The sequence below is a fragment of the Scomber japonicus genome, chromosome 19 (genome assembly GCF_027409825.1).
Source record: "Scomber japonicus isolate fScoJap1 chromosome 19, fScoJap1.pri, whole genome shotgun sequence".
Lineage (NCBI taxonomy): Eukaryota > Metazoa > Chordata > Actinopteri > Scombriformes > Scombridae > Scomber > Scomber japonicus.
The window spans coordinates 26,520,217-26,546,198 of record NC_070596.1 but is presented as its reverse complement, the minus strand read 5'-3'; the positions used below and the strand labels follow the sequence as shown (position 1 = coordinate 26,546,198).

General features: G+C 38.3%; 3 protein-coding genes and 1 pseudogene across 3 annotated transcripts; all 4 read right to left on the bottom strand.

The window, feature by feature from the left end:
• Window positions 1-2,403: 2,403 nt before the first annotated feature.
• On the bottom strand, window positions 2,404-4,774 carry LOC128380462 (proteinase-activated receptor 2-like). Its single transcript, XM_053340280.1, has 2 exons — window positions 4,608-4,774; window positions 2,404-3,494 (listed from the first exon to the last, which is right to left on the bottom strand). Exons 1-2 carry the CDS (start codon window positions 4,675-4,677, stop codon window positions 2,404-2,406), a joined length of 1,161 nt encoding a protein of 386 aa, XP_053196255.1. The 5' UTR covers window positions 4,678-4,774.
• Window positions 4,775-7,927: 3,153 nt separating this feature from the next.
• LOC128379883 (proteinase-activated receptor 2-like) lies at window positions 7,928-11,316 on the bottom strand. The gene is made up of 2 exons (XM_053339522.1): window positions 11,280-11,316; window positions 7,928-8,991 (listed from the first exon to the last, which is right to left on the bottom strand). The coding sequence occupies exons 1-2, from the start codon at window positions 11,314-11,316 to the stop codon at window positions 7,928-7,930; spliced, it is 1,101 nt and encodes a 366-aa protein (XP_053195497.1).
• Window positions 11,317-15,264: 3,948 nt separating this feature from the next.
• Window positions 15,265-19,145, bottom strand: LOC128379882 (proteinase-activated receptor 2-like; annotated as a pseudogene).
• A 1,683-nt stretch (window positions 19,146-20,828) lies between these two features.
• Window positions 20,829-25,740, bottom strand: LOC128379881 (proteinase-activated receptor 2-like). Its single transcript, XM_053339520.1, has 4 exons — window positions 25,675-25,740; window positions 23,668-23,730; window positions 22,693-22,780; window positions 20,829-21,907 (listed from the first exon to the last, which is right to left on the bottom strand). The coding sequence occupies exons 1-4, from the start codon at window positions 25,738-25,740 to the stop codon at window positions 20,829-20,831; spliced, it is 1,296 nt and encodes a 431-aa protein (XP_053195495.1).
• Between the last annotated feature and the right edge of the window lie 242 nt (window positions 25,741-25,982).

The window sequence follows — 25,982 nt, the reverse complement described above, 5'->3', positions numbered from 1 at the left end:
ATGTTACATTTAGATTAACAGGAGCCTTTAAAAGCTTTGAGGCATGGCAGCGATGTACCTTCTTTAAACTTCATTATATTAACTGTTATGCTTTGTCGGCATAAAGAAAAGTGTGTTCTTGTTCAGCCTTGTTCACACAGAGTAACTCATTAATACCTGAAAGGCCCTGTGTGAGTGTAACATGGCCGGGGAGTGGCTCTTTGTCCCCAGAATGTGATAAGAGTGCTGACAAAAGGTAAGATGACCCTCCACAACAATCATTTACCTCTGCAATCCACAGCTTGTGTGTTTACCTGGGGGAGGAGGACGACTCTTTGGGTGGGGTTTAGTTTACTGGAGACACACAAGTTTATTTATGATCTAGAGACAAAAGACTGAGACTATTCTCTTCAATTCACACTACCGCTTTGTCCTCAGTATATTGTCTTTTAGAGGATAACGTGCTGTATTAACCCCTCCTGTTGTCCTCGAGTCAAGGAAGGAAGGAAGGGAGGAAGGAGGAAGGAGGAAGGGAGAAAGGAAGGGAAAAGGGAAAGGAAGGTAGGAGGGAAGGAAAGAAGGAGAGAGGGAGGAAGGAAGGAAGGAAGGAAGGAACAAAAGAGAAGGAGGAAGGGAGAAAGAAAGGAAGGAAAGAAGGAAAGAAGGAGGGAGGGAGGGAGGGAGGAAGGAAGGAAGGAGGGAAGGAAAGAAGGAGGGAGGAAGGAAGGAAAGAGGGGGAAAGGGAGGAAGGAAGGAAGGAACAAAAGAAAGGAGGAAGGGAGGAAGGGAGGAAGGAAGGAAGGAAGGAAGGAAGGAAAGAAGGAGTTAGGACAGACGGAAGGAAGGAATGAAGGAAAGAAGGAACAGTCCAAACAGACAGGGTCAATTTGACCCGGGAGGACGACAGGAAGGTTAAGCAGATGAAAAAATAAAATAAAATAATGGGAAAGTGGTTTGAGTCTTTACTGTTACCTGTGTTTCACATACAGGTGAAACGCAGGCTGACACACTGAAACTAGAGCGAGGACACTATTTAGCTCATCCTCACAACGACGGGCCTCATCATGTTTTTACATTCTTTAACTCTCTCCGCTCCGACCTATATTTCTGTTATAATTTCTTCCCTCAGAATACAAAAACACAAACTGAGTGAATCTTTAAAGCATTTCAACTGGTCTGTACACTTCCTGAGGAGACAGTTAACATTCCTCAAATTCCTCACATTTTCAAAAGGCGTGAAGGATCAACCGTGACAGAGAGTCGCGTCACATCTCTGTCCAAACACATGATGAAAACAGTGACTCACTCACTCACTCTAGTCATACTATAAAAGGAGTTTCACAGATACTGTAACCTGTTTTATCTTTTTATTTAAAAAAAAACAATGTAACAATGCAATCATTTGGTTTAATCTCACACACTTCATAATAAAACACAATGCACAACGTGGTTTAAAAGAGATCAAACTTCAGAGGCAAGAATGCGCTGAAAAAGCACAAAAAACTAAAAAAAAACTAAAAGCCGGAATAAATATCAAGTTGGCCTTGTCTGTTTTTGTTTTGATGGGAGCAACATTGACACATGAAGGTTATAACTAAAGCTGTAATGATCAGTAATCAATCAATTGAATCTAAATTTGCTTGTTCTAGCTTCTCCAATTTACTGAATTTACATGACAGTAAATTGAATATATTTGCATTAAATGTTGATTGGACTAAATATGACATATAGGGCAAGTCTAGTCCAAGAATAGTCTTGTTTCTCAATGGATATTTCCACAGAATCTTGTCTTTAGTCTAGGACTAATCTTAATCTATGTCTGGGAAACTGGACATTTTCACTATATTTTAAAATGTTTTGTGGACGAAACGATTAATTGAGAAAATAACTGGCAGATCAATTAACTAATTAATGATAATCATTAGTTCCAGCCCTAGTTATAAAAGGCATATACGCTCGTCCCATCCCCTTAGAGCACATTAAGTCCATTTGGTTGTTTTACTATTGGTCTTATGTACTTTAAATTCTGTTCAGTGCATTGAACTAGTCAGTCATTTCTCACATTTATCAGACACTACTAAATATTTTTGTGCACCTAAGAGGATTAAACACTAAACCTGACAGTTTGTTGCAGTCTTTAACCGGCAAGCTTATATATATATAAAAAAAAGAAGAAAATATCACATTTTAATTCTGCTCAACAGTAACTAAGCACATATTCATGTTCAAACACAAGTTCACCTTTGTTTTGTGATGATTGAGGTTACCTGGTATCTCCATTATCATTATCACAGACTTATCTCTAGTGTCCCAGTGGCACAAAGCCTGCTGCATGCCATATTTTCAGTTCAAGTACAGGCGAGTTAGTACAGGAACAGGCACGATCCTTCTCATCCCATCAGTCTTTTCCCTCCTTTACTTTGACTAGCAGCTACTGCTCTGAGTGGTCCCAGTATCCGATAAGTATGTTTTACTCTTCCTGGAGTATTTCATGGAACTGAAAGAAACTCTCATCCTCTCTACAGTTCTGTTGCTCCTGCACAGGAACGTGTTCTTCACGTGGTTTCTGAAGTCCTCAGACACAAAGTAGTAGATGAACGGGTCCAAGCAACTGTTGAGGCTGGCAAGGCACAACGTGGTGACGTAGAAGGCATAACCATTATTCACCACTCCATCCTTTAGCAGAGAGTAATGCAACACCAGCATGATGTTGCTCGGGATGAAACACACTAGGAAGGTCACCAGGACGGTCACGATCAACATCACAGCTTTCTGACGGTTCTTACCTGCCGTGCTGTCGTCCATGCTATTCCCGAGGGTCTTGAGCAACAGAATATAGGCCACGATGATCACAATACAAGGCACGAGGAACACAACCATACCCATGAAGATGAAGTAGTAGTATGGGAGCTGGACAGAAGGGAACGGATTGAGGGTATCTTTGATGATGTTGACGTCGTGGCAAGTGGTGATGTTGGGGTCTTTGAGCTTGGCGGTGTGGTTGTACAGGTACAGAGGCGTCGTGGTGAGCCAAATGAAAGCCCATATGACCACACAGACACCAACAGCCAGTTTGTTGTTCTTCCTTTGCTGGGATAGAGGGTGAGCCACGACCCAGTACCTCTGCACGCTGAGGCAGGCGATGAACAGAATGGAGCAATACATGTTCCCGTAGAAGAAGCCCACCAGGACTTTGCACAGCGGTTCCCCGTAAATCCAGTCATTGCCATTAAAATGGTAGGCAATCTTTAGGGGCGTCCAAATGACAAAGAGCAGGTCTGCCAGAGCCAGGTTGGCCATGTAGATCGATGATGGGTGCTTCTTTGATCTGAAGAGAAACACCCAGACAGCAATGCCATTGGCAGGCAGCCCCACTACAAATACGATAATGTAGATAATTGGGAGGAAGACTGTGGTGAGGCCGCTCTTCAGTGTGTCGGATGCTGCCTTGTCCACAGTAACTAGGTCTGAGTTTATAGGGTCCACAACCCCGATGAACCCCCGTCCTTTTTTGCCTGTTAGAAGACACACAAATGTCAGTACATAATAATATATAATAAAGGGTAAAAAGTTCTGCAACAGCAACCGACAGTAATCCAGATAAACATTTTACTAAATGTAGGGTTGTAGATACTTATTTTCCTCATCTATTAGTAGGTGGTCGATTGTTTCTTTATCAATGATTTTGGAAAGTTATAATATGGGTCAATGACATATATGGATAACTTGCACACATTCTTTTTTGTGGACCCAGCTTAAAATTTCTGCTTTGAATCCATTTTGAGAAAATATATTGGAAGATTATGACAGAAATGTCTAAGTGGTGTAACCATAAAAACTTTGAACCAAATAATTAAACTTGCTTAATAACACTAAATTCTCAATTCACACCATATCAACTAGTTAGCATGTCAATCAGGAACCATTTACATTAAGTAATTATTAGTATAAGTCCACCTAAATAGACTGTATGTGGATAAAATATGTATATTTATCATTATTTTGGGGTTATACCATTTGACATTATCAGGAGCATTTAGTTTTGGTAAAAAAAAAAATGGTGCAAATGTATTTTCAAATGACATAAAACCAACAGAAAGTACAAAAAGTACATTTAAACAAACTTGATGCTGCTTTTAAGACATTTTTTTAAAGAGATATTTTAATTGATCACGTTGCCAACCCTTATTTGTCACTGACCCATATAATAAAATGGTGAATAGTTGTTTTCAGAGTACTTCTCTAAAACTCCAACAAATCTGTAGATCACCAAATCTATTCACTATTTGTTTCAGCTTATTAATATATAGGTTATTTATTATTATTATTTTCCGATTACGTTTTTAGATGTTTAGCCTACATTTCCTGACACTCCTGTCTGTGTGGAAACTGACCACAATCCAAGGTGAGAACTATAATCTGCCAACAATTCACTCTAATTATGACTGATCGTGTTTTATAACTCTCACACCTTACAGTTAGATAATAACAGAGTTGGCTCGAAGCTTATTAATACTGTCTTGGGATACAAACAGACTAATTGTGCCTCATTAGGTCGGTATGAAAGCGACCCAACCCCAGGAAACCACACACACACACACACACACCAACACACACACGGACCTTACCTGGTGTAGCATTTGAGGCAGAAAAGCAGCAGAAAATTAAAAAGAGCGACAAAAAACACTTTAAATCCATGTCTGCGATGTTCACACTATCTCCTCCTCACTTTATGTTTTACTATCTACCACCAGTAGCTTCTTAAACGTCGTAAAACACCTCCGACCTTGCAGGGTACGCCCCGAGACTACCTGCAGTTACGATGACGTCATTTTTGCTGGACCGCCCACCTTTGACCATATCTAGAGCTCAGTGCTGGTTGAGGTAAAAAAAAACAGCAGCTCCGTCATCTTTTTCCACAATATATTACAAGTCCTAGTCATACTGATCTTCTCCTGTTGGGTTTTTTGTTTTGGAAAAGTCTGGTTGTCACATAAGTTTAAAAAAAACAACCCAAAAAACAAAGTGAGATTGCTTCACAGATTCTACCCAACCAACTCTTATCGACAAAGACTGAAACCTTTTGTGGGTTAGGGTGAGAGACACGCTTTATTTTGGTTCCTGTTCTCACACTGTGCAGATATGGAGTAAACTGCCAGTTGCATTTCTGATTGTATCTTATTTCTGTATCTTCCCCAATTTTAATTTACTTATCATGCATCATACTTTTTTCCCCCCATAGAGAATGCACAAATAAAACAAGCTCTTAAAACACACAAACTTTTTTAGCTTTACACGATTTTCTTTTCTTTATATATTGACTTTTATTTTCTTTTTATCTTTAGTCACCCCTGGCATAGTTCGTGTGTCTTATTCTGTGACCAGCTGATATTTTTTTTTAAAAAGACGAAAGAGACAGTGTGGTCTTGAGGTTTAGAGTTTCACAGATGCAGAAAGAGTCTGTGAAACTTGCCACATTTCCCTTCACATAGCTCTATATTTTTAGCCTGCCAGTGTTCGTGTTCAACGGTTAACTTTTTCTCGGAGAATGGGTTTGTGGTTAACTGTGGGTCATTGGTACAGATATTCATGACTCCCCAGAATACCCCTCGCTTCTCCTCAATGCCTCGACTTCACGCTTAGTACCACCATGTGGTTGAAATTTGTGGTTTTGAGTTGACTATCTGGAAAAAAATATCTGGTCAGTTACTTTGAAAGCTGGTACAGATATTCATGGTGACTTTGGTTATCCCCTGACTATCAAAATAGCCAAAACAACTTATCATTTCACCTCTTTAAACATTTCATTATAGAACATACTTAAAATGGCTGTCACAAAGATGTAAACTTAGAAACAGCCCTGATGTTAACTAGTAACTAATATAAATATGTAACTGATTGGTATGACTGCATCTTTCTACTCTGAAGAATATGAACTGCTCCATTATGGACAAGCTGGAGTTGTATCTTCAGGTCTAGAAGCAAGGCAAGTTGATAAAAGTATAAAAACTGTTTAAATTTCAAGACATACCCCTCTAAATAATGTAATCATCGTTATTTGGTTATATTAGATTGATAACAGCTGTGGCTCAGGAGGTAGAGCAGGTCCTCCACTAACTGTAAGATCAATGGTTTGATTCCCATGTCAAAGTGTCCTTGTGGAAGATACTGAACCCTGAATCGCTCCCGATGGCTGAGCCAGCACTCTACGTGGTAGCTTACCACCACTGAATGTGTGTGAATGGGTAAATGTGTCCTGTGGTGTGAAAGCGCTTTGAGTGGTCGAAAGACAAGAAAAGCACTAAATAATTGCAGTCCATTCACCATAACAAGTTCAGATGACCAAACATATTTCTTCAATACGCTGAAGTCAAAATTTCACCAAATGGCAGCAATTGAGTTGATATTTTTGCTCTTGGGCAAAGAAAGACATTTGTGATATTATAGGAGGTATGAAAAATCTTCCAATGAAAGTTTCCACACACAGAACAAATAATTGGGATGAAGTTTTGTCTTAGTGAGGAATATTTGAAGAACATAACCCTGAATTGCCAGCAATGGTTAGTAATATCAGGATTGTTTTGAAAACAAGAAGTACCTGGACTGTGTGAGGGATTTGTGTGTCATGTACCTTAACTTCTGTAAACACCTAAACCTCAGGCATGTTGTTAAATCAGACGAGACACTGATCTAGTAGGGGGTCAGAAAAGGTTATTCCTTGGTTGGTTTATGTACTTTATGACTTCATGACTTGTTACTGTGTTACTTTATTGCCCTCTCTTATTCAAAGTTACAGTATAAAAGCTGAAACTGTTTGTTGTGTGGTAGAACGACTCTGAGTCCTTCTCCATGCCGGCATGAATAAAAGAGAAAGATCCATCACTCCGTCGTTTGTGATTCTTCAGAGAAACTACTAGTAAAAAAAAAAAAATCTACTATAATTGACCTTTCAGAGGCCAACCTGCCCACAGTCAAGAAACAGCTAGTCAGAGAGTGAATTTTATTGATGTACTAAAATATAGTTATACAAGTAAAAACAAAACGTAAAAAAAAACACATACAAACTTGTATAATATTTAATAAAACATGCTAATTTTGCCCATTTTAAGGTTTGGGCCTCAATTCTGGCACATCAAAAGTTCACAGAATTCATCTCAATTAAATTACAACACACAGACTAAAAGAACATACCCATTAAAATGAATAAAATCATTTATATTCTACTGAATCAAGTAAAAACAGCAGAGGACTGCATCAAGGAAAGTGCAACATCATAAAACAAGTATATTGTAAAATATATATAAAAAAAAACGAAATGTATTTACAAAAACATCATAAGCAGTAATCTAGACAGTTCAAAGCCATAAAACAGGAGGTCATTGTCACAGATGACTCGTAAATGTCCATAAATATACTGAGTCAAACCTGAGGTGGAGGAAGTCACAGTAGAATAAGAACAACCAAAAAAAAAAAGTATTAAGTTCACGGTCCGTTCATTTTCTACTCAACAATATTCTAAAAGTAGCTGCTGTGTACAGTAACTGTTCATTCTTTGAAAGGGTTATGTTATTTTTGATATGGAAAAGGATTCACACAGTCCTTAAGAAAGACTCAAACGCTAATATGTAGTTTGACACTGAGAAGCTTTTTTCTGTTCGTTAAAAAACTATTAAGAATACAAGTTTTACATATTAACAACTATGAACCCAAATATAATGAGTGGGCACATACGGACTATAACTACTTAACAGTTTTTTTCTTGTGCACCACCTCTTTTTGGAAAATGTCCTAAAACTAAACCAAAGTCATACCTGCAAAGTTCTAGGAAACGACTATAAAAATGAAGGGACCTGTAAAAAAAACCCAGTGTTTCCAAAATAAAAACATATTTTACACCTGAGAGTCTGTGATCAGGAATAAAAACAGCTTAATAATGATCAGTCCTCTTCTAGCATTCAGTGCTCCCTGTGTTCCCTGAGGAAGACGTATATGTGCTGGTCTTCTTGGAGTATTTCAAAGCACTGAAGGAAACCCTCATCCTCTCCACGGTCCTCTCGCTCCTGCAGAGGAACGTGTTCTTCACATGATTCCTGAAGTCCTCAGAGATAAAGTAGTAAACAAAAGGGTCGATGCAGCTGTTGAGACTTGCCAGGCACAGGGTGGTGATGTAAAATCCATATAAGTTGTTTTCGGCACCACCCAACAGGAGGATGTAGTGCGCCAGCAGCATGATGTTACTGGGAGTGAAACAAACCACAAACATAACCAACACTGTGATGATTAAGACCACAGCCTTCCGTCGCTTCTTAGCGATGGTAGCGTCTGTCATGCTGTTCCTGAGAGCTTTGAGCATGAGGACGTAGGATATGATACATACGACAGTGGGAGCAACAAATCCCAGAGTTCCCATCGTCAGGAAGTAGCCAGCTGCTATTTTGGCCTGACTGGGCCTGGTGACATCATGACAGGTATAGATATTTGGATTGAGGTTTGTTACTTTGACCTGTTGCTCATACAGGTAGAGAGGGATGGTGATAAGCCAGACCACCACCCAGATTGTGACAGACACAGCAACAGCTACGCAGGTGTCCCTCTGCTGCTGGGACAGCGGGTGGACCACCGCCCAGTAACGCTGGACGCTTATGCAGGCGATGAAAGCGATGGAGCAGTACATGTTGCCATAGAAAAACGCCACCAGCACTTTGCACAGCCCTTCTCCATAGATCCAGTTGTTGCCATTGAAGTGGTACGCTATCTTCAGAGGGACCCAGATGACAAAGAGCAAGTCAGCTAGAGCCAAGTTTGCCATGTAGATCGATGACGGGTGCTTGTTTTTTGTCCTGAAGAGGAATACCCATATTGCCATGGCATTAGTAGGCAGCCCCACAGCAAACACAATGATGTAGATGATTGGGAGGAAGACAGTTGTAAGAGAACTGCTCAGGACTTTTCTTGCTTGGAGAGTAACATCCACCCCATCTTTGTTCTCATTACCAGTGAAGCCTCTATTTTCTGTGAAGGGACAAGATGAAAACATGAGAAAAAGCAGAAGTATTCAGATTTACATGCGGGAACTTCTAATAATTATATCTACATCTGAAACTAAAAAGAAGAAGGGACGCTTGCACACTATCACCACTTGTTCAATAAAGATATTTTAATATAGACACATAACGATCTGGGCAAAGACCTTCTTCAAGTATATGCTAGCAAATGGAAAGAAACACTGTTATATGGGTTAATGATGTGATGCTACTTTTTATGTTTTTATGTGATTTAGTCAATTTTTTTTTAAAAAGGGGCAAACACGTCTAAGTGGTGTAACCATTTAACTTGAACCAAAAAATTACACTTGCTCAATAAAACACCACATCAAGTAGTTTGGCCTAATCTTACATTATTGCTTTTACATATTAAATAAAAGTTAATGAAATACAATTGTTCCAAATATTTAATTTAATTTGGGGAATCATGTCAAGTCAATTAAACCACATTAAGTGTCTTGTAGTGTAACCAACAGTTAAGAGGCCATGTTATTAAAATTGTGAAGAATGTGATGTAACAGGAAGTGGTTTTACAGAGAACGACTCCTGATGATCACAACTGCTGCCTACAACGCTAGAAGCTCTTAACAATTACTCATAAACCGACGTTTTTTGGACTTGGTCAGGTTTTCTCAGTTTACATGTCAAATGGTGTAACCCTTGACATTGTTAATTCATAAGAACCATTAAAAATGAATGTTTACTTTCAAAAATACATTTCAAGTATTGAGACCAGGTTACACAGGTTTCAAATTTGATTTTAAAATGAAATGTCAATATGGTATTACTGATTACACCATTTGACTCCTATGGTCCGTGTTAAAAGACAATTGTTACCAGACAGGAGCATTCAGTCTTACTTTTGGTTAAAAAAAAAGGTTGTGTAATGTAATTTCAAATCAAAATAAATACAAAATATACATATTAATACATGTAAAGCATACTTGTCAAACTACTTATAATTATATTTTTGAATTGCTCATCTTGCCAACCCTTATTTGTCACTGAATCATATACAAAGGCAGGGATTACAGTGACCAATTATTACACAAAGTGGCAATTTGCTGCACCTTGTGGCTCAGAGTGAACTCCTACAACTGGTCTCAGCCAAGTCACTTGATCACTTGATCAGATACAAATCAATATGATACATCTTGAAAATATTAAAAAATATCAATAGTAACATTAAAAATCACACCTATCAGCCAAGTAGCAATTTAAGTAAGTCAATTATATGAACAAACACAAAAACAGAGAAAACATTATTTAAAAAAAGAGTAAGGATAGGATCAAAGTCACGAGGGCTGACTCAGGCAGGAGTTTATGGAAAAATACCTGAGAGTGGAGAGACTATAAATAAAGGTCAACAGTGAGGGAAAAGCTTTCATATAGGTTTACATTATAAAGTCACATTCAGTAATAATCCCTTATTATTTAGCCCCCTAAGGGAGATAATTTGTTATGTGTGGATCCAGTAGGCTTCACTTTGCTTCAGCAGAGGATCGTGGTTTATTACCCCCCTCTCTCTTGGGTGGGAAGGAAATGTAGAAATATCACAGTTAAAGTCGTTAAAATGAACTGCTGCATCAATGCGAATTGAACTTTTATATTTCACTGATCCTCTGCTTAAATTGTCTAGACGTTTTGCCTACATATGCAAATCCACAGGTGCAACGTGTCAAGTGTAATACCTGAAACTCAAATGTGAGTAAAACCTGTCTTCCTTTCATCTGTGAGCACTTCGACCCATTTTCTACTTGTCCTCTGAGTTTTGTGTCAGCAACATTACAACATCCAAACTTTACCTGACATACTGTGATCAAGGTAATTCGTATCCACCCTTTAAAATACAATTAAAAACTAAACCAAACAAACAGGGCTTGTATTCTTCGTATGTTAACATAGAAACACTTGTTATAGGTGTTAAATCTACCTGAGCTGATTGTTTTCATGACACAACACAAACAGTGCTGATAAAAAACAACAAAGCGATATCTTACCTTGGCAAAGACAAGTCCAGACGCAACATAAAAGGAGAAACAGCTGAAACGATCGTATCCTCAAAGTCATGGCTGCAAAAGTGGGTAGAAAAAATATAAAATAATAATGTGTGCAATGTAATGCCCACGGGTGTGGCAGCGTCTGTTCACTTCTTCACTGATTTTGCTGCCATCCTCTCTCTCTACATATAGATGGTTGGGACACCTGCGTGATGTCACTCAGTCAGGTGACTTCGCTTAACCAACCGTTACACACCTTTGGTTGATTTCGGTAATCTCACCCACGAGTTCATCTTCCGTATGTTATACATAATTAAAGGACGTATTTCTCTTCCTCTGTACTGCAGGAACATAAAAGTCAAATTCTGATATCTCTGAACTCCTAATATGTATTCAGAGGATATTATTTGGTGATGGTTGTCTGTCCCTCTATTTAGATTATGTATCGAGTTTTAGAAGTAACATTAAGCCATGCATTAAAACTATTAGTATATGAAGTTCAAAATACTCCTTAGGATATAGCCAGATTTACCTCCTACACGGGTCTGGGGCAAAAGTTTGTTTTTGGCTCCCCACTACACATGGGAGTAGTACTCTAGGTGTAAATATTAGTTGATTTGCTGATATGATGGACAATAATTGCCCGGAAATCTTCACAATTGATTATTTGTTTAAATAATTTTACGCAAAAGTGCCCCCAAAACTCTCTGGTACCAGGTTCACATATGTGAATATTTGCTAGTTTTCTTATATATTATAGTATTCATGTATATTTCTTATATATTTTTTGGTTTTTGCATATTGACTAGATGAAAATAAGCTGTTCAAGTAGCCTATAGGTTTACAGTTTTCAAGCCTCTCTTATTCAATAGACATAATCACTGTCCATGGGGGCCAAAATCCACTCTTTGTGAGTCCAAGAAATGTATTTAAAAGTTTATCTGAAGCTATTATGAAGCTTCAGTCATCCAAATGAGTCAAATCAAGTAGATATGTTTCAACGTTACCTTCCATCACAGCTCAACAGGGAAACATAAAGAGAGAATCTGACTCTAAAAAGACTGTAAAATGTGTCAGATATCGACTTAATATGACTAACTCAAACTGCTGAAGACGCGTATAAGCTTTACATCTACTTTTAAATGACTGTGTGCACACCAGGGTTATTATAGTTTGGAAATTTTCATTAGATTGTATTTTTATTTAATTTTTCAGTTTGTTTTTTTATTTCAGTTTAGTTTTAGTTAGTTAAACAAATGATTAAGTAGTTTTAGTTCATTTTTTATTTAGTTTTATTCTTCGTTTTTCTCTTCATCACTTTACTTTTATCTACTGCAGGGTCGTAGTAAAGTTATTCCACATCAAGCAGGAATCCTCTCTGCTGCCACCTACTGGCCCTAGCCGGTTATCTCAAGAAGTCAAACTGGACAAACCACAGTAAAAATCAAGGGAGGAAAAATAAAACTAAGCTGATTTGATCTGCAATTCAATGTAATTTTAGTTAGTTTTGCATTGTTCATTGTAGTTTTTATTTAGTTTTCCTCTTTTTAAACTATCTTTTTTTTTTATTTTTTATTACAGATAACTGATTTTTTCCCCCACTGCTTTAGTCTTAGTTTTAGTTAACTATAACGACACTAGTGCACACACTGTGGATTTTGGTCCCTATCACTTCCATTGAAAGCACATTTGAAGAACTAATAATCAGTAAAAACAGGAGGAATAATTACAGCGAAGAAAACCTCTTTCATTGTTCATATGGACACCTGACTGTGAAATAGAAGTTATCCTTTACCATAAAATATGTGGACTTGGACTTCAGCGAATAATGATAAGAATTTTAAACTATCTGTGGAAATGAACATACATAAGTTGGGCAAAATAGGAATGCATTTCAATATAATGGACTCCAGTATACCTACTACAACCTCAATAATAGTGCTAGTACCACCTCTCTGACAATGTCATCAATAACTGAAAAAGTATAAACTTCATAACAGTAGGATTCATGGCAGAGCTGTTGTATTGGATTGCATTGGATTAGAAAGGTGCTCCTCATAAAGTCTTTAATGAGTGTACATACAGTAGATATTGCACATTTTTCACCAGCAGGGGGCAGCATTAAACCAACTATGCCAATGAGGGATGTTTGCTGTGATCACATAACAGTTGTTTCTTGGTTGCCTTTATCATCACAATGATCACAACTTAAACATATTTAGATGAAAGCTTGTTTTGTTTTAAAAGTGGTGTGCTTTTAAAGAAAATACAAAATATTGGCAAAATACCAAAGACTCTGCAATCATTTGCATATGCACTCACAGCATATAAACTTTTAAACTCTTACGTACAGTACAAACGTTAACATTTCATAGTCATCAAACATACAGCAGAGTTCTTCTTATCTAACTCAAGGATAGAGTATAAAAAGCTACTGTTGGGTAATAAAGCAATGAATAGTTTAGGGCCAAAATACATTTCAGATGTGCTGCTACTTTACGAACAATCCAGACCTCTCAGGTGGTCTAGGGAACAGGTCTGCTTTTTGTCACCCAGAGTCCAAACTAAACATGTGGAAGCAGTGCTCAGTGATTTAAGCTCCACATATCTAAACAAACTCCCAGGACATTGCTGGTCTGCTCCAACTCTCAGTTCTTTCAAATCACAGCTGAAGATTTTTCTGTTTGCGAATTAAATCCAAATTTTAGGGTTAATATCTTACATTGTACTGTTACTTTTTATTTTCCTGTTTTATCTGTCTCACTCTATTTTATTTCACTTTTAATAGTATTTAAATTTCTTTTTTTATTTTGCCATGTGTTGCTTTTATATCCTGTCTTGATGCATTTATGTTTTATGGTGTCATGTAATAGAAATCATATGACTTTGTGGGTATGATGTCATAAATGGGGGCAGGAAAATAGTCAAACAGGAAGTACCTCTTGTGAAATCCACTTAAAAGTCAGTGACATAGGATTTACACAAAATCAAGATTAAGGATATAAATCTGGCATGAATAAAACAATGTTCTTGATTATTAAATTATGTTTATGATGTATTAGAGCATCCAATGATGCCTAAAAACTAGTGTCCACAAAATCTGAAACCATTTGGCACAAGGAACACTAAAATATATGCCTTTTCCCCTTTGAGTACAATATCTAAAAAAAAAAAAAAAAAAGTCTTCTGATTAAACTAGGAAACATCTTGAGGATTTCATGATATAAGGAGTTAATATAATGTATTGGATTCATATGTAAATATGGTACACAAGTCAGAATGGCAAGTCATGTCCCACATTACCCTAATCCACCCTGTACAAATAAATGTGCCTTGCATTCCCTTGCCTACTTTGTTTTTAACTTTATTATTCAGTCAAATGGGCATCTCTGTCGCTTCACAATCTCTGCTATGAAAGAAAGACCTCTCAAACTAACATTTAATTGAATTCTTAACACTTGTTGGCATTGTAGGTTCAGCTGTCCTCCATTTATTCTAATCATGACAGAAAAACATTAAGGCAATACCCTAAAGGCTTTTTGCTCATCACTTGCTGTTACTTGAACTTCATAATAAATAATAAATATTTATATTGTTTCAGTTAAGTCAATAAGTCACTTTGACCAGATTGTACAGAGCATATGTGATCCTACCTTTTCCCCCTAAAGATTAAATGTAATAATTATTTTGACCTCTTCCCCAAGCCTTTCATCTCATGCCCATTACCAGGTCAAAATGTATTTCTCATTCATGGCCAAACCACTGCAGTCAATCATCTGCAGCTGTGAACTAAGATGGTAAAAATAGGAAACCAACTAAAGTCTGCATGTTAGCGTCATTTTGAGCATTTAGTTCAAAGCACTGCTGTATAGACTTTTTCCATTAGCAGCCAACTTCTGCTCTGTCCAATATTGCGCCAACAGTTTCACGATTTCCTCAGAAAAACCAGTTACCTCTGGTCCTCTCTGGGTCAAAGCAAGAAATGCTGAGCTCATGAATAGAAGATGACTCCCACATTTCCTCATATGAACTTAACCAAAGCAGAGGTGAAAGAAGTCTTTATCCAAATTGCAGTTCTTCCCTTTTTAGAGAATATCTTGAAATGTAACCACTTCATATCCACAAATTATCTGCAAATTCCCAGGAAACTTAAGTGTTATTGAAAAACAATATATTTTATACCTGAAAGCAGTCAGTGATCAAAATTAAAAGCAGCTTAATAATGAACAATCCTCTAGCATTCAGTGCCCTGTGTTCCCTGACTCAGATGTGTTTGTGTTGCTCTTCTGAAGATTTCAGAACCCCGGGGGACACCCCCATCCTTTTCACATTCCTCTCGCTCCTGCAGAGGAACGTGTTCTTCACATGATCCCTGAAGTTCTTGGAGATGAAGTAGTACAGAAAAGGGTCGATACAGCTGTTGAGACTTGCCAGGCACAGGGTGGTGATGTAAAATCCATACAAGTTGTTTTCGGCACCACCCAACATTAGGATGTAGTGCACCAACAGCATGATATTACTTGGGGTGAAGCACACCACAAACATAACCAACACTGTGATGATTATGACCACAGCCTTCCGTCGCTTCTTGGCGATGGTAGCGTCTGTCATGCTGTTCCTGAGAGCTCTGAGCATGAGGACGTAGGATATGATACATACGACAGTGGGAGCAACAAATCCCAGAGTTCCCATCGTCAGGAAGTAGCCAGCTGCTATTTTTGCCTGACTGAGCCTGGTGACATCATGACAGGTAAAGATGTTTGGATTGAGGTTTGTTACTTTGACCTGTTGATCATACAGGTAGAGAGGGATGGTGATAAGCCAGACCACCACCCAGATTGTGACAGAGACAGCAACAGGTACGCAGGTGTTCCTCTGCTGCTGGGACAGCGGGTGGACCACCGCCCAGTAACGCTGGACGCTTATGCAGGCGATGAAAGCGATGGAGCAGTACATGTTGCCATAGAAAAACGCCACCAGCACTTTGCACAGCCCTTCTCCATAGATCCAGTTGTTGCCATTGAAGTGGTACGCTATCTTCAGAGGGACCCAGATGACAAAGAGCAAGTCAGCCAGAGCCAAGTTTGCCATGTAGATCGATGATGGGTGCTTGTTTTTGGTCCTGAAGAGGAAAACCCATATTGCCATGGCATTAGTAGGCAGCCCCACAGCAAACACAATGATGTAGATGATTGGGAGGAAGACAGTTGTAAGAGAACTGCTCAGAACTTTTCTGGCTTGGAGGGGAACATCTTTGTTCTCGTTTTTTATGTAACCTTGATGAGATGAATATGAAAACATATGAAAAGCATAAGTATACAGGTTAACATGCAGGAACATTTCATGATTTGATTACATCCGAAACTCAAATGTGAGATGGACTCTGCACCTTAGATGGAAAGATATTTCTCTTCATGGAAATTCATAGTGCACAATACAGCAATTGTCAGATAAATAGGCTACACATACAAAACAAACATCCACTACCATACTCTAGACACCCACAACCCCATCCCAACCCCTACGACATACATCAGTAATAGACAGTAGACACCAACAACACTGCTACCAACACAAACAAACATTAACATCACCAACAATTTACATCATCATTCAGCTGTGAGCACTTCATACTTCACTTATACCTCACTCATACCTTCACTTCACATATAACGTAACTATAAATTGTGATCAAAGCAATTATTATGCAGCTGATAGAGCCAAACTTAAACCAAAACATCAAACGAACAGGGTCTGTATTTGATATATATGTTAATGTAGAGGCACCTTTTGGCTGGACCAGTTCTAAAACCACAGTTGTCCATGATAAAGTGAGTGAATGAGTGTTGAAGTTTCACTATGGGTTGGCCAGCCAAATGTTAGAGTTTCCCAATTGGCCATTGCTACTTCAAAAAAACGAATTGGTGCAAAATGGTGGAAGTGGAAGGCAGCAGCAGGACACAGTGACCATTGGTGCTTTTCATTATGGTTAAGTCTCCTTGCTTTCCTTACTTCCCATAACTTCACTAAGGCTAGGCCCTGCATATTTGTTGTACTTGTTATACTATCCACTTTAAGATTTCACACTTTATTTCTGTGCCTTGAGACAGTTCAGTCAGTGTTTGTGAACTTGCACCACTCTTTCCCAAAGCTAGAAATCACAGAGTGAAACCCAAGCTCATAGTCTAGCATTGATGACAGGTATGAACCAGAATATAAACCTTATTTTGGTGCAGGAACTCACTCAAAAAAACTTAGATACTGTAGGTATCTCCTTTGTTCATTATTGTTACCTAAATGTCACATAAATTAATTGTATGTGTAACTCACCAAAAGTCCCAATAATTTGTCTGTAACTATCAAACCGGGTCGTCACATTTTGCTGAAGGAGCTGAGACATACCTGAAATGGAAAAGAAGAAGTTTTTGGCATTTGAAGAACAATAATAAAGTTACAGAAGCCTTAAAGTGATACTGACACCAATTGAGTACTTAATTCGGGCGGCTGTTCTTATATAGGTAAAAAAAAAACTAGGTAAGGTAACTAGGTAAAAAATGTCCTTACTATTGTTTCATGATTCATAATAAGACTCCTTTCAATAGGGGCATGAACGAGAGAACATAAAGCACCCCAAATAACCATAACTCTGACAAAACACTCATACTGAGGGAAAATGAGAGGCATCCACAGAGTGAAACAGATGAAAGGGCAAGGAAAGTCAACAGATATTTAGAATAATTATAATTAGTATTAAAATAAGTACTCTTAAATCAAATATCCCAAGATATGAGTGGAAAATATTAGTTTACACTTTAGCAGCAAACATTACTGGGACCACAGATAAAAAGAGCAATAACTTACCTGCCCGGCAGAGACAAGTCTGGACGTAGCAAAAAAGGAGAAACAGGTGAAAACATTGTGTCCTCAAAGTCATGGCTGCTGAAGTAGGTAAAAATAGCTGTAATGTAGACCTTAATGTCCGCGGGTGTGACTGCGTTACTTCACTGCTTCACTATTTTGACTGCCATTCACTCTTCAAATATGTGATTGCTTAAGACGTGTTTCTTTTCATTTCCAGTAAAAGAGAAGCCTATCTGACTAACATTCAACTCCCACTTATCTGTGGGCTACACATCTACTGGTATAGTATCTAAAAATACTTATTATATTGTTAGTGGTGTGATTTTTTTTAAAGGTCCAAAGTTGTCCTTCTGTTTAGATTATGCATTGAGTTTTAGAAATAAGAATAACACAATATGAAATGATATAAATAAAAGCCATGCCGTCAAACTATAAATAAGTATATACTTATTGATGCAGTACAAATACTCCTCATGAACATAGCCGGATTTACCTGGGGAAAAAAATTTGTTTAAGGCCCCCACGACAAGGAAGTAGGACTCTAGAGATGAAATTATTAGTTGATTAATTGATTTGCTGACAATTAATTGCCAGAAATCTTCATAATAGATTCACTATTTTTGTAATTTTTAAGGAAAAATGCCCCAAGTACCAGCTTCTTATATGTGAATATCTGTTAGTTTTTTTTATTTTTTATTACACATGTATGTATATTTCTTTTATATTTGGGTACTTGACTATAAGTCAGGCAAAACAGTATATTCAAAGACCAAGTTTTCAAGCCTCTCCTATCAGGTTAAGAAAATGAAGACTGAAGTTGGTTTTGAAGTTTTTCTTGTCATAATCATTCCTCCTGTTCATACTGTCCATGGCAGCCAAAATCAACAAGCCTCTTTCAGAGTTTCAAGAAATGTATTTAAAAGGTTATCTGAAGCTGTCATGGACTCTGTATATTTGTACTTTTTGTGTTTTGGGGTTTTTCGTTTTGTTTGTTACAGATGAGAGAGGTTGTGTATTTGGGTTATGTTTCATGTGTGTTCTGCTATGGTTGTATGTGTGTAAGTTTATTGGGAAAAGGGTTGTTTATTGGGATTTTGGTTTTGAGTTTTTCTTGTGTTTGTCCCTTGTGTCCTCAATCTGCCTTTCCCTCCAACTTCATCCAACTTTTAGGATAAGCACCAGCCCCAACCTCCTGAGCCCGAGCTCCAACAACATCCTGTCCCTGCTGACCTGCAGCAACCCCCTGGGCATTTGGGTCCATCCTTTGCTACTCACCAAGAGGGAAATCGCAAAGAGGGAATTTGATGCTAAAAAGACTGTCAATGTGGCAGATATTCACTTAATAACTCAAACTGCTGAAGCCTCATGACACAGTCCCTCTTCAAGACCAGGACTACAGGATGGAGGACCTGTCAGAGCTGATATTTGGTGGTGCAAATGTCTAAAAACACACATGTATATGCAAATTATGTAGAACTGAATAATACAGGGTTTTCTGGGGGGTTATCAGGGGGTCCAGTCAGTTTCTTCTTTGCCCTATTGCAATCCAGTCTTGCTTATGAATAAAGTATGCAGTAACCTGTAAGCAGCATTTTATTAGTCAACGTGGAGCTAATTTTAACACCATAATATACTGTTGGGTTGGTTTTACATTTTTGTCTTCATGTGGAAAAGAGCTCTGGCTGTGACATAAATGTAGCAGAGTAAAAGGCCAACTACATTAACATACATGAGTGGGGTAAAATAGAAAGAGTTTCATTATCATGCACTCCAATACATCACCACCATTCATTACAGCCTCTAATAAACTAACTAATGATAAATTTTGTGTAATAAAAGTAGAATTAACACTAACAAAAGATGAATAATAAATGGAAATGTATAAACCTCATTAGATCAGAATTTATGGCAGAGCTGTTATATTGCATTAGATTGCACAGGTGTTGGTGCACAGTTCTCACCAGCAGGGGGCAGCATTAAACCAACTATGCCAAGGAGGGATGTTTGTTGATCACACAACTGTTGCTTCTTGGTTGCCTTGCACTATCACAATGATACTTAAACATATTAAGACAAGAGTTTATTTTGTTTTAAAAGTGGTTTATATTTAAAGAAAATAGAAAAAATAATTGCAAGTCCTTGTTTAAAGAAAATACAAAATAAGACATGATTAAAAGCTTTTCAGGGGTGAAACATAAGTGCATTAAAATATGCTTTTCAACAAATTACATTTATACAAAAAACATAAAAATACACAATATGGAAATAATCGCAAGTCCTTGTACTCACTTGCAGCTTGTACACTTTTACGCTCTTACATTTACAGTGCAAACATAATAGCATTTCAAACATTCAGCAGAGTTCTTCTTATCTAATCTAACACTACCTTCCCTGCATTATTTTAAACTTCATTATTCACTCAAATGGGCATGTGTGTCACTTCAGCGTTTCAAAGCAAGACTTCTGAATTAAAATGTGTTAAAAAATATTAAAAAATTGCAATTTGAACACTTTCTGTTGGCATCTTAGGTTCAGCTCTCCTCCATTTATTCTAATCATGACAGAAAAACATCAAGGCTAGACCCTACAGGCTTTGTGCTTGTTACTTGCTATATGATATTTTTATTGTTTCAGTAAAGTCAGTCACATCACTTGGATTCAGTGTAACTGTCTATCAGGAAACTTCTTTATTCAATATTGCACCAACAGTTTCACAATTTCCTCAATTTCCTTTTTAAGTGCTTAACCAATTTGTACCAAATTGCACCACTTCATAAAGGGAAGTGCTTGTTCCACAAAACCCTTTCTACCTTTTCTAGGAAATGTCTTAAAATTTAACCACCTCCTATCAACAAATTATCTGCAAATTTTCAGGAAACTTCTACAAAAAGTAAGGGGTCTGTAAAATTAAGTTTTATACATGAGTGTAATAATTATCAATCCTCTAGCATTCAGTGCTCCGCATGTTCCCTGAGTGAACGCATTTGTGTTGCTCTTCTGAAGATTTCAGAGCCCCGGGGGACACCCCCATCCTTTTCACGTCCCTCTCGCTCCTGCAGAGGAATGTGTTCTTCACATGATCCCTGAAGTTCTTGGAGATGAAGTAGTACAGAAAAGGGTCGATACAGCTGTTGAGACTTGCCAGGCACAGGGTGGTGATGTAAAATCCATATAAGTTGTTTTCGGCACCAGCCAACAGGAGGATGTAGTGCACCAACAGCATGATGTTACTGGGGACAAAGCATACTATAAACATAACCAACACTGTGATGATTAAGACCACAGTCTTCCGTCGCTTCTTGGCGATGGTAGCATCTGTCATGCTGTTCCTGAGAGCTCTGAGCATGAGGACGTAGGATATGATACATACGACAGCGGGAGCAACAAATCCCAGAGTTCCCATCGTCAGGAAGTAGCCAGCTGCTATTTTTGCCTGACTGAGCCGAGTAACATCGTGGCAGGTAAAGATGTTTGGATTGAGGTTTGTTACTTTTACCTGTTGCTCATACAGGTAGAGAGGGATGGTGATAAGCCAGACCACCACCCAGATTGTGACAGAGACAGCAACAGGTACGCAGGTGTTCCTCTGCTGCTGGGACAGCGGGTGGACCACCACCCAGTAACGCTGGACGCTCATGCAGGCGATGAAAGCGATGGAGCAGTACATGTTGCCATAGAAAAACGCCACCAGCACTTTGCACAACCCTTCTCCATAGATCCAGTTGTTGCCATTGAAGTGGTACGCTATCTTCAGAGGGACCCAGATGACAAAGAGCAAGTCAGCCAGAGCCAAATTTGCCATGTAGATTGACGACGGGTGCTTGTTCTTTGTCCTGAAGAGGAAAACCCATATTGCCATGGCATTAGTAGGCAGCCCCACAGCAAACACAATGATGTAGATGATTGGGAGGAAGACAGTTGTAAGAGAACTGCTCAGGACTTCTCTGGCTTGGGAGTTGATGAACACCCCATCACCGGTCTCCACCGGTATACCAGCGTGGCCTTGGTTAATGTGGACACGTTCTGAAATCATATGAAAAGCACAAGTTTTTAGGTTAATATGCCCTCTCCCCACACTGGAAGAACTACACAGTTCCCGTTGAATCAAAAAAGCACAGAACATTATAAAGGACTCTTCTCACCCTGGACACTCTCTGTTTGAACTGCTGCCATCAGACAGGCGATTCAGATCAGTTAAAACAAGGACAAACAGATTCAAACACAGTTTTTATCCTACAGACATTACTACACTCAATACTGCTAATTAATACTATTTACAACTGACTCCAATAGGGCTGTGCAATGACAGGATGTAACCGTATATGGGTATACTTGGGCTGTTTTTATGTATCGTATTTATTGATTATCTTCTTCTTTCATTTTTAAGCACTTTAAAATGTTGTTGTACTTCTGACAATGACAGTAAAGGACCTATTCTATTCTAGCATTTTCTGATTTGACTACATCTGAAACTCAAATGTGAGATGGACTCTGCACCTTAGATGGAAAGATATTTATTTGTCTTCATGGAAATTCATAGTGCACAATACGGCAATTACCAGATAAATACACATACAAAACAAACATAGCATTGCTGACAGGTATGAGCCACAATATAAACCTAATTTCTGTGCAGGAACAAACTGAATTCAAAAATTGGTTTACTACTTCCTTTAGTTGTCTCATTTGTTCATCAATGTTCCCTTAATGTCACATAAATTAATTGTATACAGAAATTTACTATTGCACAACTGATTTGATCAAATTTTACCACCAATGAGGGGGTCACAAACCCTTGAACCTCTCACCACTTCCCTTACGTACCAGTTTGGACCATAGGCCAATTATACCACACGAAGACATCCGTCGAATCTTCCTGAAGGAACTCAGACATACCTGAAATGGAAAAGAAGAAAAGAAGCTTTTTGGCTTATGAAGAATAATAATTAAATTACAGAAGCATTTTTTGTGATTGATTCATAATTCAGTATTTTTTCATTTTGAGAATAAATATTATCGGCTGCTGTTGGTGCTTCCATTCCTCTTCCACAGATAGTTTTCCTGATCTGCTACTATCGTTTAAAAGCTTACGATACCAGTACCATACCAAGTTCCCTTAAGGTGATACCGATACCAGTTGAGTACTTCATTTGATATTCATTACACATTTTGTGCACTTGCTTTTATCTGGTGTAACAGGCGTGTAGTGTAGACACACTTTAGAACGTTTAGGTGGCAACTTGGCTGCTGGACTGCTAAGCTCGCTAACTAAAATTCATAACGACTTCACCACCACAGACGGGTTGTAGCTGCTGTGGCAGTGGGCCAATCACGTCGCATTAAATCAAAGAACGCTTGCTTTGATTGGCTTTGTGAAAGTCCATACAAATAGTAATATTTTCTAGCTCTGGGTGCAAAAAGAATCAATTGCAGGTATCGTTTGATGGGAGACATTTCGATACTACTTTTCTATTTATTTCAGTCCATGTCTTAAAGGTATTGAATACCGATATCCAGCCCTAATTACAACAGCAGTCTACTGATCAGCTGACCAATGAATAAACACATTCAATCAAACTTCCGCAGGATACTCTTATGGCCTTTCTCATTTTTGCCCCCTCTCGAGGGGCGAGGATGTTTGCTAGAGAAACTATGAGCGAGGATGTACAGTTGTGTCCTTTGCGGTCACCTGTTCGGCACCCATGATGTAGGCTATAGAGGTGGTGTGACACACAGGTGGAGTAACCACCAACATTAAAAAGAAGAGGTCAGAAATAGCCAACCCTGTACTGGAGCAGGGTGGCATGACGCATTTTCCTCTCCATCCCTGGGAACATGCTCCTTACCTATCACACGATACAGACATCTTAGTCTTAGTCTTTAGTTATTTGTATTCTTTCTCTTTCTGTCTGTAGCACACACATTAGTTACTGGTGTGATGAAAATGGGAGGTGTACCTGTACTTGTCAGGTCCTTGATGATTTGTTAATTGCGCAATGTTTTCATATCATAAATGAAATGAACAGCATTAGTCCTGCAGGTAAAACATGAGACTCTTAAGCTAATTTTAGTGTGAGGCGGCTGTTCTTCTATAAGTGTGCTTGATTTGACTGTGACTGTGGTAAGTGCATGGAGATAAGCCTCCTGAATTTGCCCATAGGTTAATAATGTCCACTGCAGCCTCCATGATCATTAACAGGTGTAGAATTGTCTGACTCCCCTCAAAATATCTGCCCCATTGCCATTGGTTACAAATAACTCTTAATACATGGATAGTAGAAGTCCAGGTTAGTCAGAGTGAATTTAGTGTGTGTTGCAACTTGCATTTTCTATTATAAGAGGGGAGTCAGGGAAAAGTGAAAAAAAGCAATACATAAAATAAATCAAACATCCCAAGAGTGGAAAATATTAGTTTGCAATGCAATAACATTTTTTGACTTTTTTGCATGAGAGAGCACACATAGTTTAAGCACCCCAAATAACCATCACTCTGGCAAAACAATCATACTGAGGGAGAGACATCCAGAGAGATGAAAGGGCAAGGAAAGTCAACAGAAAATTATAATTAGTATTAAAATAAGTACTCTTAAATCAAATATCCCAAGATATGAGTGGAAAATATTAGTTTGCAAAATGCATTTGTAACATTTTTTTTACTCAAACGCATAAATAATAAATAACCATGTCATATATGCAACTTCATTACACTTTAGCAACAAATATTACTGAGACCACAGAAAAAAGACCAAAGCAATAACTTACCTGACTGGCAAAGACAAGTCTGGATGTAGCAAAAAAGGAGAAACAGGCGAAAACGTCGTGTCCTCAAAGTCATGGCTGCTGAAGTAGGTAAAATTAGCTGTAATGTAGACCTTAATGTCCGCGGGTGTGACTGCATTGTTTCGTTGCTTCACTATTTTGACTGCCATTCACTCTTCAAATATGTGATTGCTTAAGATGTGTTTCTTTTCATTTCCAGTAAAAGAGAAGCCTATCTGACTAACATTCAACTCCCACTTATCTGTGGGCTACACATCTACTGGTATAGTATCTAAAAATACTTATTATATTGTTAGTGGTGTGATTTTTTTTAAAGGTCCAAAGTTGTCCTTCTGTTTAGATTATGCATTGAGTTTTAGAAATAAGAATAACACAATATGAAATGATATAAATAAAAGGTTGCAAGACATAGCCTAAAAAGGAACAGCCTGTCTGACGGTAGTTTATAAAAGGAAACATTTAAAACCGCATTGAGTTAAAGAAGTAACTAAACACAGTATACAATAATGTATTAGTAAAGTAAGTAAGTAAAAGTTGTGCATTAAAACTAATACTTACAGTAAAAATTCATACTTATTGATGCAGTAAAAATACTCCAATATTGCTTCTAAACCTAATCTGCAGCATGCTAGTCACTAGCCTGCTAAACTTCAGTCTGCACCTTACTCTCCCTGCAACCAGCCTACTCTTCAGTCTCCAAGGTTTGGGATTGTGAACCTGCAGCCTGCTTGTCCTGAGCCAGTTCCAGCCCTTTTCTTTGGCTTTTGACACCATGTAGAGTGTTGATTTTATGTGTATACGTGCATATTTTTATCTTGTGCGGGCAGTGCATTTTATTTATTGTATTGCTTTTATCTTTCTATTGTGTACTTCACTTTTTATTGTGCTTCTATTGTGTTATCTATTTATTGAGTTTTATCTTGTTGTGCAGCACTTTGGAAACCTTGTGTTTGTTAAAATCAGGCTATATAAATGAAGTGGATTGGATTGGATTGGATTGGATTGAATACCTGGCGACCCACCTGGCTCTGAGAGGTCAGAAAAGTGGATGTGTCAGCCAGATTTCCTGTCTTCATGGCAGATGACAAAACCTCTCCTTGGATTGCATGGCCACCATACCTGTCCGAGGTTAGGGTTAGGGGCTCCTCCACTACTGCCCACCAGCACCACAATGGCTCACAGCTTGGTTTTCTGCTTTCAGCATAAGCATAAGCACCACCCCCAACCTCATGTACCTGTCCCTGCTGACCTGCAGCAATGTATTGGCTTTGCTGGGCTGCAGCATTTGGGTCCCCTGCTACTCACCTGACAGAAGCTA